Source organism: Lepus europaeus, chromosome 12, assembly GCF_033115175.1.
Source record: "Lepus europaeus isolate LE1 chromosome 12, mLepTim1.pri, whole genome shotgun sequence".
NCBI classification, from domain to species: domain Eukaryota; kingdom Metazoa; phylum Chordata; class Mammalia; order Lagomorpha; family Leporidae; genus Lepus; species Lepus europaeus.
Genome location: NC_084838.1, coordinates 16,902,779 through 16,921,626, shown reverse-complemented (window position 1 = coordinate 16,921,626; position 18,848 = coordinate 16,902,779). Strand labels below are relative to the sequence as shown.

Genomic DNA, 18,848 nt, shown 5'->3' with positions numbered 1-18,848 from the left:
AATGTTTAAGGTACATGGTTTTTTTTTATGATTCTTTTAATAGACTCTTCCTATTAACTGACCAATGGCAACTGCAAATGGCTTCAGCAATGAGGGATTCTAGGGTAAGTAACTCAACCTAAACCCAGCATAGTTCATTTCCCCACTCAAGACAGAAGCACAAGGAAAGAGAGAAGAGCTGCTTTACTGATCATGTCGAACTCTATGGCAGAAAGAAAGAAACCCCCACCTCCGACTCCTGGAGATCGCTGTTCCCTTTCTAGCTCTTCTCTCGCTCGGCTCAGTCCTTTCTGTTCTGCATATGGAAGGCTCTTCAGAATCCCCATCTCTGTCTCTGCCTTTTCTATGTCTCACATGTATCTCTGTGTACATATGAGGGCACTCCGAAAGTTTGTGGGGAAACAAAGATCAATTTTGACACAGAATATTTTGAAATCTGTACATTTTTTATAATATGCATTTGCTGTGAACTTTTTCAAATACCCTCATAAATGTATGTATATATATATATATGACAGTATATATGTGTTTTATATACATATGTATATGTATATGAACTCTGTGTGTGTGTGCAAATGAATCAAACAAGGGCCAATAAAGAGGGCTCAGGAGGCTTAGAGGAAATTTGGAGGTAGATTCTAGAGTCTGACCACAATGAGGGCAATTCTGTAAAGCCGGCTTAATATTAGGTGGCCCATGAGCTTTCACCAATCATGCTAATGTCATAAATTGTGGGAGAAACATTAACCATCTTTCCAGTAGGTAGTACATGGAGAAGGAAAATCAATGCTGTGGTTTAGACATAGTCCCATGCTTGCAAGAGTTTGTTTTTAAGCTGTGGAACCTTATTCAATTGACATTGCAGTAGCCCTATTATAGATGGATAAAAGTGGTGCATCTCTTTAGCTGAAGTTCAGAATGACTCATACTGCCCAAACTATCATGGAATCCAGTTTGAAAAACCAATGGTAGGTAGATAGGTAGGTAGGTAGGAAGGAAGGAAGGAAGGAAGAAAAGGTAGAGAAAGAAAGAGGAAGGGAGAGGAGGGGAGGGGAGGAAAAGGAAAAGGAAAAGAAAAGGAAAAGGAAAAAAAAGAGATTTCATCAGTATCCCCAAGCTGCCTGCAAGAAACAAGCAGAGTAGCCTTGAACAAGTCACTTTCTCTTTGCCACACAAAGTTGGCTGTGCAGGTTCTGCCTGTTCCACAAAGATGGCAGCACAGTGATCCTCACTACCACCCCAGGGAAATGAGCTTGGATGGAGGATAGACTTTGCTTTTTCCTTCATGAAGCTCCTGAACTGTATGATTGTTAGAACAAGTTTGTATTTCTTTTGTTAAAATTAAAAACTAAAGTTAGAAATTCAATAAACATGCACACATCAGCTGCTGGAGTTACAGATATTAAAGAGAAATGATGTTCAACTTAGAAAACTTACAGACTAGCAAAAGAGACAGATAATCACAATACTTCTGTGAAAATACTGACTGAACTGAATATCCAAAATGCTTGGGAAATAACAGTTCTTGCGGGGAGACAGGAAAATAATTTTAAGAAGCAATGATGGGACATTCAAGTTGGATCTTAAAAGATGGCAGTTATGATAAAGATATTTTAAAATGTATATATTAGAGGAAATATGACAATTAAGTGAGCAAACTTGGGATTTTAGAGGATTATCTTCGTCTCTGTACTTGGACTGATCAACTATTTCAATGTGTGGTATGAGAGATGAATTTAGATAGCACATGAGTGATTTTTTTTTACTTCCACAGCTCTATACTTACATTTACAGGCTATCTTCCAATTGTAGTAAGCTTTCTGGTGTTTCATTCATGATAGTGACATGAAGTTTCCTTTTCAGAATAAATACAGCTAATACATTTACTCTATGACCTTGTGCAATAGACTTGGTCTCTCAAAATGGCTATTTCTTCATCTGTAATGTAAGGAAACTAAAAATACTCATGGAAAGGGGTTTTAGAAATCAAAAAAGTGCAAATGTTATTATCCCCACAGACTAGGAGCCCCCTGTATATCTTGGTCCCCAGGGACTCAGTGCAGGGACTTGGATGGAAGAGCCACTGAATAATGACCAAAGGGGCTTGGCTCCAGGCAAGCAGGTCAGAGTTTTCAGATGAACTGATTTAGTGCAGGGAACGTGAATAAACTTCATTGCCCATGCTAACCCAAATTGATTGGTAGTGACTGATGAGGCAGTGCACTGAGAAAAAATCCAAAGCTGTGATTAAGTGGTTGATTAGCAATGACTGTCATGGTTACAGAACCGGAGAGTGACAATATGACCACACATATTTTCCAATCATCATTCACACAATCCATGTCCAGTGAGGGCCTGCTATGATGGGCATAGTTCTAGGTTCCTGGAAATCACAGCTGTATTAGACCGGATGATTTTTCTTCTCTGATGGGAGTGTTCTGTGCAGTCCAACCTTCATCAGCTTCCAGGAGAAGAGCTGGCTCTGACCATCTTCACTTCTTCCTGACTGAGACCCACCCAAAGAGGTCATTTATCTGAAGTTACACAGCAAGTCAGTGGCAGAAATAGAACTAGAACCCAAGGCATTTGCCTCCAAATTCAGCTCAGTTGTATACTTACTAGACCTGAAAAAAAAAAAAAGTTTGGCTTTCCAAGGTTTGTGGCTGCCCTTTCTGAAGCACCAGCCTTCCCACCTGCTGTCTCTCTTAGAGACCTTCTGTTGCCTGGTGGGAAGCAGGGAGCAGGTGAATGGAGGAAATCCCCTAGGGGGTTGTGTTTTGCAAGGGTGGTTTAAAGAAGGCAGAAGAAAGGAGAGAAAAGGTGGGAGTGAGGGAGGGGCAATTGGAGCCCTGCTATTGGCAGATAGGTAATTGGTTACTTGGAGCAGCCGGCTTCTCCTGACTCCCTCCCTGGGGAAGGCTACAGAGAAAGCAATTGAAGATGCTTCCCTAACAAATTAGTGTGAAACTGGGCTTCAAAACTCCAGTCACATCCAGGTTCAGAGCTGAAGGTTTGATCTTCAGAGGCCCCAGGAAGGATGCAGAGAGAGGGAAAGGATGAAGTGGGCTGTATCCAGCCTCCAAAGCTCCCTGAGGGAGCCATTCTCTCCCTCCTGGGATCCTGCTGCACTTAGGAAGACGGAAGGAACTTCACACATCCCTTGCTTTAATCCCATCACGTTAGAGATGGGGAAACCCCAGACTGGGAGGAGACTGGACCACAGACACCCAGCAGAACTGGGATCCTAGGACTCCTAGCTCTAGTCCTCTTCAATGTACAAGGGCACTTCAAAAAAGTTCATGGGAAATGGAAGGAAAAATGTTTATTTTGATGCAAAAAATTAAGTTTGAAATCCATGAAGATTTTTTTAAAAAAATAGGCATTTCCATGAACTATTTGAAGACCCTTCATATGCATGAATTTAAAAATGTTTACAATGAAATCAACATAACTTTTTATTTTGCTTTTAATGGTTTGATATTATTATTATTATTATTATTATTATTATTTGCCTCATTACTCTGCCCCTGGGTTCCATGAGGTCTTAATCCACCGGATTTCCTTTGAAGTATCAGAAACTCTTTCCTGCTGCAAAGAAGGTGGGTTCTAAGTGCTCACACTCAGTCTCATCCCCTTCTACCAGCACCCACCAGGCAATGTGTCCTGAATACAGCATAGGGAGAAAGAAGATGAACAAGAGGCATTCCTACATTCAAGCTAAAGACATTCAAATATAAATGGAACAAAAAGCTACAGGGGGCGTGGAGTGGCAGGGTGCTACTTAGGTCAGGAAAGATGTGTTGGAGGAGGCAGTCACTGAGTTTACAAGGGACAAAATGGTGAAGATGAATTCAGAGAGGAGGGCAACTGATTTAGGGTTGTGTAGATCCTGAAAAGAAATTAGAATTTTAGCCTAAGAGCAGTAAGAAGCAACTAAAGGAATTACATAGGAGGGTGGTAATATCTAATTTGCTTTCTGGAAAAGATCAGTCTGGCTACTGCATAAGCAGGCATTCAGAATCATTTTATGCAAGGGGCAGTGAGTAAATCAGCTACACAGTGCAAGTAGACTTCATTCTGTGGCAACTGCTTGACGCTGTCCCATAGAGTTAGCAGCCACACACAGCACATCCGCAAGTGAGGGTGGCTGTGCTCCAGTAAATCTTTATTTATGGACACTGATGTCTGAGTTTCATGTCCTTGTAATGTGTCAAGAAATACTTTTTTTTTCCCAAGTCTTTAAAACAAGTGAATAGGCTTAGCGACTGTACAAAAACAGGTGGCTAGCTAGAGTTGGCTCAAGAGCTGTAAACTGCACAGTATAAAGAGGGGATGAGGAGGGGCCGGAGCTATGGCATAGCAGATAAAGCCACCACCTGCAGTGCCAGCAACTCATATGGGCACAAATTCAAGTCTCAGCTGCTCCTCTTCCAATCCAGCTCTCTGCTATAACTTGGGAAAGCAGCAGAAGATGGCCCAAGTCCTCGGACACTTACACCCACATGGGAGTCCCGGAAGAAACTCCTGGCTCTTGACTTCAGATTGGTGTAGCTCCGGCCATTGCTGCCATCTGGGGAGTGAACCAGCGGATGGAAGCTCTCTCTCAGCCTCTGCCTCTCTGTAACTCTGCCTTTCACATAAATTAATTAATTAAATAAATAAAAAAGAAAAGAAAGAAATGGATAGGGAAAGGAGAGGCAGAAAACCAGTTAGGATGCTGATGTGAGAAAGTGTAGTGGCTTGAACCAAGGTAGAAATAGTGGGAAGTGAATTTTGAAACTCATTTTAGAAATAAAACAGTGTTGGCTGATGGAAAAGATGAACAGTAAGGACAAGGATGAAGGGTGACTCCATAGTTGAGTAACTGGGGAAATAGCAGTTTGATTTCCTGAGATGAGGGTAGAGTGGGTTTGGTGCAGCAATCACAGATCAACAGTGTGACTTCAGACAAGAGAGGCAGAAATGCAAGCTTCATCTGGGTTTCCCAAGAAGTACCAGATGTCCAGGGAAACAGAAATTTCAGGCAGTCAGTGAACATTACAGTGTAAGTATGTCCCAAACAGTGCATGGGTCACACTTATACTAAACAACATTGTTTTTCTGCTATTCATTTTTAACTGGGAATTCTGTATTTCTATTTGTTAAATATTGCAACTTTCCCGGGGGGCATTCATTAAAAAAAAATAAGAGGAAAATCTAAGTCTGAGGATCGAGAGAGGTGATTTCTTGGAGGAAGTGACAGCTGAGCCAAGTCCACAGTTGTCCAGGATAGAAAAAGCATTGAACGCAATCGGACCATCACTTCCATTTCAAGGTCAGGCTTGTGTACCCTGCGCTCAGAAATGTGCACACCACCAGTGAGACCAGAGCCTCACATGAGAAAGGGGTCACCATCTGGTGAGGCTGAGGAAGTGCACAGAGGCCACTTTGGAGAGGTGCCCCAGGGATGCCACAGTGGATCAGGACACTTGTTAAAACACACAGCTTCCCGGGCCACTCCTCAGTTCTGGCCTTGAGAAGCTGGCTGCTAAGGCATTGCCGATGAGTAGCTAATTTTAAGAACACCCCGTTCTAAATAACTTCGGAGCTTTCTCACCTATAAATGCCAGGAGCCAACGAAGTTGCTGCTGGCTCTGAAAGTATTTAAGAGAGGACCCCCGCTAACCAGAGCCAAAGCAGCACAGAGAAAGTGCACAGCATCCCATGAGGGCTCCCTGGATGGAGCTCTCTCTGAAGGGAAGGTAGAGCCCTGAGATGGTTATTAAATGACCAGGCCTGATCCCCAGCAGTCACCCGGGTCTGGTACCTGATGCTCATTCTGTGCGCCTCTCTCAGCTCCCTGCACGCAGCCTCCCAGCCCTCTCCTTGTGCTTTTTCTTGTCACCCTGCCCCCTTCCCTCCTCCACCCACAGCTACCACTGAAATGATTCCCCCAAATGCAGCTATTACTGTGACTGGAAATCTCTTTACTGCTGATTCTGCTAATGGAAATGTTCCTTCCTTTTTCGGCTGCTTGCAAAGCCACTCGTGACTTCCCTGGGTGCCTGAGAGCAAGGCTTTGTCAGCCAGCCACCAACAGAAGGGAGAGGATTCCACCCCGCCTGCCTCCCTCAACACCCACCTGCCTTAGACTCAGTCTCTGAGAGCATCTCTGTCCAAACTGTCCTCAGACAACCTTGGAATCCCCTGCTTCCCCCAGCTCCCGGAGCACTAGCAGAGATCAATGGTCAATTTTATCCCTTTCTGCCTTGCTGGGGATGGGTAGAGGAAGGGAGGGCAAAGGCATAAACAGAGCTTGCTGGAGTAGGAAGAGGGGGAGGGGATGGGGATTCAGAGTCATTAATTATTCATACCTCCACCTCCTTCCAAAAACAGGACTCCAGGTGGCGAAGAGGCACTGAACACAAACTGTATGCCAGACATTGTGCAAGGTATTTTGCACACACTGTCTCCCTGAGGATCAGCGTAAGCAGAACTTGGGCATGGTGCTGGGCACTGATTAAAATTTAGTTTATGGGGGAGTCTTCGAAAATAATTATCACAATAACCTGGAGAGGTGATTACTATGTTTTCTCCTCTTTATGGATGGACAAGCAGACAGTCAGAGAGGAGGCAAACTTGAAAGCTAACGGCAGGGATTAGTAGATGGGGATTTGACCTCTGGGCTTCCAATCCTCAGACTAGCACAAGTTCCACTCCAGAGGCCTGCATCTCAGCCTGGAGACCTGGGCTAGAGACAGGATTTTGCTCTGGATTAGCTTTGGGACCTTGAAAAATGTACTTCTCTTTGCTAAGTAAATAAGGGAATTGGGTTGGCTCTCAAAGGCTTTATTTTATCTAGTTTTAATGTTCTAGAAATATTCATGGTTTACTTGGATTTTATAGTATTATAATATATAATTTGATTATGCATGTGTAATTAGATCCCATTTTCAAGGTGGGAATATGGAATGTTACTAAGGAGAACTATGTGGATAAAATCCAACCGAAGGTTAAGCAGAGGAGTGGCAGGAAAGTGCACCTGGCTGCCGAAGAGGAGTTAAAGTTCAGACGACAGATGTCCTGACCATTGCTAGAAAGAGAACACTGAGCTACTATAAACTCCTCAAAAGATGAGATCACAGGTCCTCTGGTACAATATTATACATAGCAGAAGGTGAGAAATCCCTAGGAGTTGAGAAGAAAGAATGAAAAAGGAAAGAGAAAGAGGAAAAAGAGTGGAGAAAACAAAAAAGGACAGAGGAAGAGAAAAAAGGAGAGAGGCAGGGAAGCAAGACGGCACAGACGCATGGGGATTTACTTGTCAAGGAGGTACAGGAATAACTAGGGCCCTCAAGAGAATAAGAGACAAGGCCTGGTGCTCCCTCTTGGCAAAGCTACAGGAAGCAGGCGAGGGGGCTGATGGTTGCTGAGTCAGCTCCTGGCAGCACAGTCCCTCGGGCCTGTGAAGCTGTGACACCTGAAGTTCCTATAAAAGAAACCAAGGCAACTTCTTGGTAATAATAAGAAAAGCAAGTGATAAGAAGTAAAAGAGCTTGTCTAAGAGATGCAAACTCAGAGAAACCGTAGCTCTGTGCAGCATGCAAGGCAGAGAGAACATAGACTATGGAAACAGGCTGACCTGGGTTTGGACTCAGCTTATCCATACAGCACTTGGGACGTCTTGGGTATGTTACTTAACCTCTCTGAGCCTCAATGTTCACCTGTAATGTGGGATAAACCACATTTGTCTATCAGCCTGTGGGGCTGATGGAATGAGAAAATAGCTGTAACAGCATGGCACCTCGGGCACAGGAAATGTTCAGTAAATGGGTGCCATACTCATAACCCACTCTGTGCTAGGAGGGTAAGATCAGTTACCTTATACTTTTGCGATGCCAGCTCCCCCCATCCCTGGCTGCCTACCTGTCCTTAAGATGGAAGAAATACAATGGACTAGGAGTCAATCTGGAAGCTGGCATCTGTTCCACCCCTGATTGCTACTACTGTGACTTTAATTTCCCATCTTTATACACAGCCTTTCATTTAGATAATGTTCTAAATACTCACCATTCTTGACATTTGATAAGCCTACAGCAACGGTGAATCATCTCCCCAAACATTCAATGCCTTTGCGTTTGCTATAATGCAAAGGTTCCAAACCTTTATCTGACTTCCGAGTTTTCCAAAATATGGTCTTTCCAAACCGAACACTCTTTCCTCTGATCAAACTGGTCTCGTAATCTATCCTTCAAACATCCCAGAATAATGAGAAGACAGGAACAGATAGAAGAAATGAAGGGGCTGGTGCTATGGTGTAGTGGGGAAAGCCACCGCCTGCAGTGCTGGCATCCCATATGGGTGCCGGTTCAAGACCCGGCTGCTCCACATCCAATCCAGCTCTCTGCTGTGGACTGGGAAAGTAGTGGAAGATGGTCCAAGTCCTTGGGCCCCTGCACCCACGTGGGAGACCCGGAAGAAGCTCCTGGCTTCTGGCTTCGGATCGGCGCAGCACGGCCATTGCAGCCAATTGGGGAGTGAACTGGCAGATGGAAGACCTCTCTTTCTCTGTGCCTCTGTCTCTGAAACTCTTTCAAGTAAATAAATCTTAAAAAAAATAAAAAGGAAGAGGAAGAAATGAATATGAGAGCTCAGAAGAGGGAAGACCCTCTGAAAGAGGCAGCATTCAAGGTCATCTTGATAGGATAAATGGAATTTCAACCACTTTGCCCAGTGTGGACACAGGAGTGATATTTGGCAAAGCTGGGGTTTAGGTTATCAAAGATCTCCTGTGCACCTATGATGTACCCACCCAGGGGAGTCACTACATCCCCAGAGATGAAGGAGGTCTATTTACTGTAAATGGGATGCATGGGCAAGCAGTACAAAACAAACATAGAAATACAGTAGTATAAGCAGTCTTGTTCTCATTCTGTTCCAGACCACTATCTTCTCCTACCTGCACAGACTCCAACAGGCCTCCCTGCTTCCACCACCACTCTTCTCCAGAGTAGTGGGCATGATTCTTTCTAAATGAGGTCAGATATTAGCATTCTTCTGCTTAAGATCATGCATACCTCGCCCATTCACTCAGAGCCAAAGCTCAAAACCTACCCGTGCTCTGTGTCACCCTGTGCCACTCAGCTCCTCATTTTCCCTCTCTGACATTCTGTCCGGCCTCTCCATTGCTCACTCCACTCTGGCCACACTGACCGTCCTGCTGCCCCCTTGAGCCCTCCAGGTGTACTCCTGAGTCAGGTGTTTGCTGGAGCTGTTCTCTACTCGAAATGTTCCTAGATATTGCCTTAACTCTTACTTCATCCCCACCCAGTGTTGCTTATCCAATCTCACTTCTCAATAAGCTCTTCTCAGTCTACCTTATTGAGTACTGAAACTAATCTCCTTATCTTAGAACTCTTGATTCTCTTACCCAGCTTTATCTTTTTCCCCTTTTATATGGAATTTATCGTCTTTTCACACAATACATTATTTACTCACTTAGGTTTCTTGTTATTACCCCCTTCACACACACGCACGCGCTCACACACACACAGAATATATCACCTTGATGGTTGCAAGGATAATGTCTTTGGTTTTCTGATGTATCCCAAGGACCTAGAAGAGTGTCCAGTGCATCATAAGTATTTAAGGGACTGGCTAATGTCACAGGGGTCCTTACATTAATACTAAATTCCAAGATTAGAGTGTTCATGGCCAGGGCAAACATGTCAAGAAAGGCTCTAAAGTTAAATAACTTGAGTTCCATATTGAAAGGCAAGAAGGAATTTTCCCAGGGGGTTGGGGCAGAGTTATACAATGCGTAGGCTTCTGAATATAAGATGGTCTAGTGGGGTGTGATCATGGACCTGGACTGTAACAGAGAACATGCTAATTCATCCCAGAATAATAGGGAACTAGTGAAGTATTATACAAGAAGATGGTCAGATCTGAGTTTTTAATGAAATCAATCTATCTGCAAGTACACAGAATGTTATAGAAAGCATAAGACTAAAGGTAGATAAATGAGTATGTGGACTGGTAATAGCAGAGAGAAGTGTTGAGGCCTGAGCCTGCATGGCTGCAGTAAGGGGATGAAGGAGGGGGATCCCTCGTGGTTAAAAGCCTAACCCTTGTCAAATTCTGACTCATAGACTTGGTAGCTTGTATGTGCTCATATACCAGTAAGGAAGCTACAAATATTTCAGTACTGAACCTTACACTGTGCAGTTGCCACCTACCCCATGCCCTTCAAAAATGACTTCTTGGGGGCTGTTGCCCAAAAGAACTACAGACCATGGAGAAAAGAAAGCGAGAGGAGAGGGCAAGTGCTAGAGAGCAGAGCAAGTCATGTCATGCACTGCTGCCTGCCTCCTTCTGGGGCACAGAGGCTGTATGCTCTGCTGCAAGGCAGGGAACGCAAGCTTGCTCGCTATAGTTAATCTTCTGTTGCCACTAGCTGGTCAGTATGAGAACTAGGCAAAGCAAGAGCTCCGTAAAGGAAGCTTCCCCCGAATGCTGCTCCACCCCAAGGTTAAACCTGACTCTTTCTTTCCTTTCCTAGGGAACATCAGACTTTTTCTGCCTATCCCTACAGGCAGCTAGAGTGAAAAGCAATGAGGTTTCCTCCTCCCCCAGAACAAAACCCATCAGCTCAGGTGCTTAGCAAAGATTGGAGCCAACCAGCTGAATACTTCGGTAGGAGAACTAATTCAATTTCCCTAAGGATATTTTACTCCTTGTAGATTTTTTTTTTGCAGCAGCAGCAGCAGCAGGAGAAAGAATGGTGTATCCTAGGATGTTGAACCAAGTCACAGACGCTGAGATGTGTTTACGACATGCCTTTTATGAGGAGTCCATTGCTGTAACGGAAAGAGGTATGGAGTAGGGTGAAAAATCAGTTTTAAGGAGTAGGATGAAAAGTTCAGTTTGAACTTCAGGTGCCTGAGTAGGTTTCCTCCCTTGTCTGGGCCTCAGTGACACCATATAAAATAGAGGGGGTGGATTCTCTGCCTCTGAGAGTCTTTGACACTGGAAACCCATAAAAGAGGACAGCCGTGGTAATAGTTTCAGGACTTCACCCAGAAGGTCAAAGTCAATCTCCATCTTCTTGTCCCCCAGCAGACAGGGCTTAGAGAACAAAGCAGGGAGGTGAGAAGCAGGAGGCTTTGCCTGATATGACAGAGATCTGGTCGAACCTCCTGCTGCACTTGCTATAAATTAAAACTACAGAATGACCTGTGACCTGAGGGTCCGGTTCAAGAAAATAATCAAGCTCTGGGCTGTACTGCAGCTTGCAAAGCTCTACTGTCTCAGCGGTGTCACTCGCCCCCCTAGAAACGGCAAATCTGATTGGCCCTGACCTAAGTGGAGCCCCTCTAACAGCTGAAATGAGTCCTCCCATCTCCCTGCCCCATTACCCTCTCAGTGATCTCATACTTTCTGAGGGCAGACAACACATTTCTCTCTGCCCTGAGTATTAAATAGGTTTCATCAGCTTTGAGTTGACAAGAGGTGAGGGTCACAGGGAATGGAGTGAAGGATGTGAACAGAAAAGGGAAAAAGACTCACATTACAAACCATTAGATAACCCCCCCTGAAAAAAAAAATCTCTATATTTACAATGTCCCAGATGCCTGGACTAACACAGCACGGTGGAAACTTAGAGCGTTGCCCAACTGAGTGACTTGATGATGACGGAACTGGTACCCACATAAAGAAATAGCATACAATGCTTTAAGGTATCAAACTGTCCCTCTTCTCCAGCCCAGAATTTGTCTCTCACACAGAGAAAAGAACACAAAAATTGATACTGAGGAATATTCTGTGGTCAGAAATCCCACATAGAAGACAAACAGCTTTTTAAACGGTAATAACTTTCAGACTCAAACCAGGAACTAGAAAGGACATAGAGGGCAAATGTCCCCCAAGGCTGGGGTCCTCTCTCTCTGAATGCCTGCCTCTCTCTGAATGCTCCTTCTCTACTCCAACGCGGACCAGACTATAGTTATAGGGGTCAGCACACTGCATCGTTCCACAGGATACCTCCTCCTGGAAGTCTCAGTTCTATCCCCTTAGTATATGCACCATTTAAACATTCTTCAGGATCAGACCAAAAAGGGAAATAAAGCATAATTTCTCATTCCATGATGACATTTGAGGGAAGATTCTGCAGCCCTGCATGGATTTTTCTTCTTAAGCTAAACTCCCTGCTCCCGGCAACCCTCTGGCTGGGTGCCTGGACCTCCCTCCTCCCAGAGGCTTTTCTCTTTGGGTATTTATTTATTTATTTATTTGACAGGCAGAGTGGATAGTGAGAGTGAGAGAGAGAGAGAGAGACAGAGAGAAAGGTCTTCCTTTTTTGCCATTGGTTCACCCCCCAATGGCCGCCGCGGCCAACGCATTGTGCTGATCCGAAGCCAGGAGCCAGGTGCTTCTCCTGGTCTCCCACGCGGGTGCAGGGCCCAAGGACTTGGGCCATCCTCCACTGCCTTCCCGGGCCATAGCAGAGAGCTGGCCTGGAAGAGGGGCAACCGGGATAGAATCTGGCGCCCCATCCAGGACTAGAACCCGGTGTGCTGGCGCCGCAAGGCAGAGGATTAGCCTGTTAAGCCACAGCGCGCCGGCCTTTGGGTATTTATTTTAATCTGAATTTTAAGGAGCCTTTGCTGATCTGACCAAGTTGGTATTTCAGACTCTTTGTCTTTCACCCAGACCACCCAGCTTCTTGCATGAGCATCCTTTTGGGAAAGACCTTCAGGACACTGCACTGCCACAACTACTCATGCAGGTGCACTTAAAAGCATGCAACTGAATGATTTTCCTTATTCACACCACCTCCCCCAAATGCAGAGCACACTTCTCTCCTGCCAGGTTTACACGGCAACAAAAATTAATGAGAAATGTTGACTGAGTGGTTATTCAATTGTATTGCTTTCACTCTCTTTTGCTGAATCAAAGAAGGTGGTAAACAGTCTGGCCTGGCCACTACCAAGCACAGGAAGGATGACATTTCTGTATCCGTAGGCTTGAAAGCCAAATCCACAAGCAGACTTTGGGGCTTCCCCGGGGTAGATGAGGACTAAGTGACGCACAGGTTCACCTCAGAAACCCTGCGCTGGCAGGTGCTCACGTTCAAAGTCTGTCTTTTCAATCAGTGCTTCCCAACACCCCCATGTTACCTGCAAGGAAAACAGTGAGAAGCAAGAGGAGCTAGTCACAGTCACAGAGCAGGTCAGGGCACTTTAAATTCATGAAACCTTTACACCAAAGGCTTATTTTAGGGCTCATCTACCCACTCACATTATAACACAAAGAATCGAAGCTCTGGGGAATAAGTGACTAGTTCAAGGTCACAGTGAGCCAGAGAAGAGATTTCCAGATCCTAACCAACATTAACTTCCTAAAATGTGTTTCAGTATTTCCCTTCCACTTAAGCTGTCTAGAAAAACCTTCAAGTTCTAGCTCAGATTCTTTCTGGTCCAGGAAATGGCCCCAATCTCCAAGTCTATAGAGATGTCTGCCTTCCCTAACATCACCAAATGTATCGTCTCCATCATTCACTGACACTATTAACTAGAATGCCCTTTGACACCCTTGAATCAGAACTTTCAGCGACAGAATTACTAGAGGTCGTTGAACTCAGGTCACACTTTCAAATTCTCATACTGCAACTCACCAGCATAGCTGAAGTTCCTTAGGAGAAAGGTTCTAGTCTTGTTGATGATTGCTGTACCTCCCTATGCACATTTGGGTCAGAACAGCAGTTTAAAGATTATTAAGAAAGTTGGTGTCAGGGAGACTGGCATTCCAGCTCCAGATGTGCCATTTACTCAGGGCGTGACTTTGGACTGGATACAAAAGCTTTCTTGTCTGTCAAATGGGAATAACAATAGTGCCCACTCCATATGCTTTATGTGAATTAAACACAATGCAAATGTAAGGTTTCCAGCACCATATTGAGGATTCAATAACGATTTGCTATGCTTTGATCATTTTCGGGAAAATTCATTTTGTCAATGTCATTGCCTGATGATTAGATTCTAAAGAGGCCCAGGCACCAAGATCTAGGGGATCTTTCTCTTCTAAAGGAAACGTCCATCTACAACAAGCAGGGTAGAACTTGAAGGCGAAAGGAGAAATACGAAGAAGGGGAGACCTGAAAAAAGTCCTTTCAGTCTGTGCATCACCAATAACAGATCAGCAGAGCGGAGGGAGGCAGATTCGAAGGTGATTTTGGTGAGTGGGAATGGTAGGCAGTGGGTGAAAAATTACCTTAAGGTCACCCACATGGACTTACAGCAAAATAGGAAGTTTACCTCTTGTGTGTTTACACCCCTTTAATGCCAGGGATGTTTTATCACCAACAACTCTGGACCCAGGACTCAAAGCATGCCTGGAGAGCTTTGGCAGACACCATCACCCCCTAGTGGTGGTTCCACACTCCCCTTTATTGTTAGGGTTTGGACCCCATTATGTACATGGCCAGCACAGCCCCTGGTCATCAGCAAATTCTGTAAATTGGCAAGCTCATAGTGAGACTTGCTCAAGTCGCCAGAGACTAACACTAGGCAAGCTGTTTCAAATGTCTGGGAATGGGCTGGGGCTGCTTTGGGACCCTGGGAAGGAGATAACCATAAATAACTCATGGCATGCCACTTCCCCACCCCCACCCCCTGCCCCTCATTTCCAGCCAGCTTGTCCCTCCCAGAGCTCATTGTGCACTCCGTGTTTACATGCAAACAGTCGAAGACCAACACAAATAAAAAGCCCACGTCTCCCTACACAGCTCCTGCTATACCCTGCCATCTGGTGACTACCTCGCTCGCCAAATCTCTTGTCTGGAGTGCCTGGAGCTGCCAGTCCAGGGCGCTGGAGGGAGCAGAAGGCAGGAATTCAATTCCCGGTATGCGTCCAAAGGGCTCACTGCTCCCAAAAAGGACAGCATCCAGGCACTTTAGGGGCAGCCAGCGCCCCTGCCAGGCTCAGCCTGCGTGGGTGCCCCAGGAAAGCCAGAAAGCTGTCAGGAGTGGCCCACGAGCTCTCCAGCTGCTATAAAGGACCCTCAGGGACTCCAGACTTCTAGTTCCTCCCCTCTGAAGGCTAAAGTTAAAAATAGCGGGAATTGCCAGCTCAAGGAACTCCAGGAGGCATCCATGGCTGACCAGACTGGGCCCTCCACCTCCTTGGGGAATTGAAAGGCTCTGGAGCCCTCCCGGCCAAGTCAGGCCACCCCTACCCCCATCTTTGGAATGGCCCTTTATAGGGGATTTCTGCCACTGCCCCCTAGGGATTGTCTAGAGTAGCGAGATCTCCAGACTGGAGGGAGCCAGGGAGAACGGGAAGTGATGCCAAAGGGATACTTGGTGCGTTTCTGGAAAGACCCTTCCTTCGGGGAAGGCCCTGGGAGCCGGTGAGGAGCCCTCGTGTTATATGAGTTCCCTAGAGAACACCACCTCCGCCCTCATTCCCTTCCCGGGATATGGGCAGTCCCGCAGGTGCACGTGGGGCGGGCTGTGTGTGCTTCGTCGTGTGTGTGTGTGTGTGTGTGTGTGTGTGTGTGTTGTAAACACGTCGCACGCCAGACGCGCCGCTGGGAGAAGTCCCCGGGGAACCTGCGAGACGCTCTCCCGCCTCCCTTGCAGCAGGCTCAGCCTGCGCGCCCAGCCTACAGCCCCTACCGCCCAGGGGGCCGAAATCCACCCGGAGACTCAAGTTCAGACCACGAGAGGGCCTGGCACTCGCTCACAACCCCAGGGGACAGCCAGCGTGAAAGGGGGAGCGGGGGCTGTGTCACAAAAACACATCCCAGGAGAGTAGAGTCTGGTTCATTGCTACTCTAGGGCGGGCGGGGAGTTCCCCAGGGAGGTCCACGCTGGGCTCCTAGAGGCGCTGACCACCAAGGCCCGTGCCCCCGGGAAGAGGGAAGGATCAGCGACAGAAAAGCCCCCGGGAGAGCCCCCGGCGCGTTCCGGGACCGCGGCTGGGCGGACGCCGAAGACCAATCCGATCCTGCGCCCCAGAAGGGAGGGGAGCACAAGCAAGCAGCCAGCGCCAGAGAGCTGAGGGGAACATTTTTGTAAACGCTCTCCGAGATAATTAAGCTATCAATTACCCGGGTGGGAAATCAGTCGCGCTTCCCACAGCTCCACCAAGGGCCGACTCCTCCGGGATTCGCGCCGGGAACCAGCAAGCTGCGGGCGAACTTTCTGATTAACTTTTCCGTTTGAGCCCCCACCCGACCCGCCTCCTCTCCCTGCCTTAAGTTATAATGGTGAAGCCACTGAGTGAGCAGCGGGGATCAACATGCTCTCTGCCGGGAGTGCGCGGAGAACGGTGAAGAGGCTGGCTGGGGTGCAGGGGAAATCTATTAGAGGACAGACCATGAGCTCAGCGTCCCCCGCCTCAGAAATCTCACCATCCTCTCCGTGCCCATTTCACAGATGACCAAAACTGAGGCCCAAGAGAGGGGAAGCGACTTGGCCAAGGTCACCCAACCCATGCGGAAGCCAGGCTTTCGCAGACGGGGTGATTTTACACGGAGCCACTCCTCTCCGATTCCCGAGACAATCTACCTGGAAGGGCAAAGGCATAACTCCCGGGCGGAGAGCGAGGGGGCGGTAACTCAGGGGGCCGCCAGCTACCGTGCCGGGAGTAGCCGTGGGCGACCCAGCCACGCACTGGCTCCGAGTGCCTGGCTGCCCCGGGCCCAGGTAGGAGAGTACTGGGCCACTTGGGAGTCTCCGACGTCCGGGATGCTCCGGACAGAGCTCGCCGTCGGGGCTGAGGGGCAGAGGGGCAGGTCACCGCGGCGGGAAGGGCGGCACGCCCCCGAGCGCCCGCCCAGCCCGCTCCAGGACCTCCCGCCCGGCACTCCTCTCCAACCACCTGTGCGCCCTCGGGGCCCCTCAGCTGCCCTCCGCTAACCCCACTCCGGGCAGCCAGAGGCGGGGATCCCCAGGGCGCCCCCACCCGTCCGGCCCCACTAGGCGGCTCACGGCTCCTCAGGACCACGCGCGTGTCGGCGCCCAACCTTACCTAGGGTGAAGAAGGGCAGCTCGGTGTTGTCCAGGTCGTCCTGCACCGCGATGCGCCCGGGCAGCTCGTTACGCACAAAGAGCAGGAGGCGCGACTCCGCCGCGGTGCCGGCAGAGCCCGCGGAGCCCGGGGACGCGGCCGCAGCCGCGGAGGCGGCGGCGGCGGCCGCTCCAGCCCCGGTCCCAGTTCCGGCCCCAGCGCGGGCGCCGCTCCAGCCGATGTCGCTCTCCCGCAGGGCGGGCAGAGTGGACACCGTGACTGTCTTGAGCCGGCACGGGCTGTCGGGCTCCCGCGAGGCGGCTGTGGCGCCGGCCAGCAGCGGCGGCGGCGGCAGCAGGAGCAGGAACAGCAGCAGTGGCGGCGGCGGCGGCCCCGGGTGGAAGCCGAGCCTCGGCCGCCCCCAGAGCCCCGAGCCGGGGCCGGGGCTGCGCCGGGCGCCGGCGGCGGCCATGGCGGGAGGGGCTGCGGTGCTGTGAGCGGCGGCGGCGGCGGCGGCGGTGAAGAAGGAGGAAGAGGAGGCAGCGGCGGAGACGGCGGACGCCGAAGCGAAGCCGGACGCCCGAGCTAAGGAGCCGCCAGAGCCGCTCGCCAGCAGCCCCCAGCTCGGGGCTCCGCCTCCCGCTCGGCCCCGGACCGCCCCCCCGCGCCGCCTCCCCGGGCCCCGCCGCCCGCCCCCTCCTCCGGCTCCCCCCGCAGACCCCGAGCGGTTCGCAGGCTCCGCCCGGCCTCGTGCAAGTCCCAGTCGCGCCCTCCCCTTTCCCAGGATCCCCCGATGCCGCCCTCACAACACCCTTCCCAAATTCCTCGCACTCAGGGACCCCCTTGCGTCGCCCCCCTGTCGCCCCTGGCTGAAGCCAGCTCGCCTTGCTTCTCCCTACCCTGGACTCGAACCAGAGGCTGCACCTGCGGGCGCGCCTTGGCCCAGCCTTGCTCAAGGCCCCGCCTTCTCGGGGGTCGGGAGCGCCCCTGGATAGCCAAGACTTAACTTTGTCTCCCCTCAGGCCCAAGAACAAGTCCCGTCTGCAAGTCACTACCCTTTCCTAGCCCCTGAAATAACTTCCAGTGGCCTCACAGCCCCCTCTTGCTCGCAACCCACGCGTTTGTTCCCCTCTCCTCTGCTCCCCCGCCCCCCCCCCCCCGTCCGGGTTTCGTTGGTGGCACTCACTGCTCATGGGCAGAGGGGCGTCGAAGTCCACCCTCCGGCATCCACTCCCCTGTGAGTCGGGCCGGACTGCCGTGGCTCTCTAGCCGCCCGCCCTGCAAGCCAGCCCACTCCCGCGCTAGTATTTTGGATGCCTGCTCCCAGCTTGGAGCAGCTCAGCTTGGCTGCGTTTGCAGTCCGTGTGAAATTCCTGAAAAGGGTGCGAGGTAGAGACCTGCTGCTCCCTGTGCTCCAGGCAGCCCGCCAGGGCTTCTAGCCCTCTGCCCAGTGCCCAGAGGAGGGGTCTGCTCCTGGTGCTTCAACGCCAGTCCTTCTCCTAGGTTTCTGCTTGAGCTGTCGACCTAGGTCCTCAAACAAGGTGTCCTTTGGCCCTGGGTTTGTCCCTGAGACCCTGCAGACTGTGTGTGCCTTCTGCAAGGACCCAGTGTTTATGCACCGTCCTTCCCCACTCCCCTACCCTTCTTAGGCTGGCCTCTCTCTGTTCTCTTTCATCTCTTCACTCATTTCCTTCTTCCTCATCTTGACTTTAATCTTATAAACGCTTCCCCCCTATAATTTGTGAGCCATTTCCATCTCTGTATAGCTTGCCAGTCGGCACCTTTTGTGCTGTCTCGGTGCATTAACTCTCTACTCAGCTCTTCCCCCTTCTGCTTCTTTCCCCCTTCCATCTTCT

At 49.2% G+C, this 18,848-nt stretch overlaps 1 protein-coding gene across 5 annotated transcripts in view; it reads right to left on the bottom strand.

The window, feature by feature from the left end:
* Positions 1 to 17,464, bottom strand: part of ASTN2 (astrotactin 2) — a 1,014,855-nt gene extending 997,391 nt beyond the window's left edge. For 3 of the 5 annotated variants that reach the window (XM_062207681.1, XM_062207682.1, XM_062207683.1), the window contains exon 1: positions 17,014 to 17,464. In XM_062207681.1, coding sequence (XP_062063665.1) covers positions 17,014 to 17,464 — 451 coding nt within the window. The remainder of the gene's footprint in view (positions 1 to 17,013) is intronic. The other 2 variants (XM_062207685.1, XM_062207684.1) reach the window with 1 other exon arrangement.
* Between the last annotated feature and the right edge of the window lie 1,384 nt (positions 17,465 to 18,848).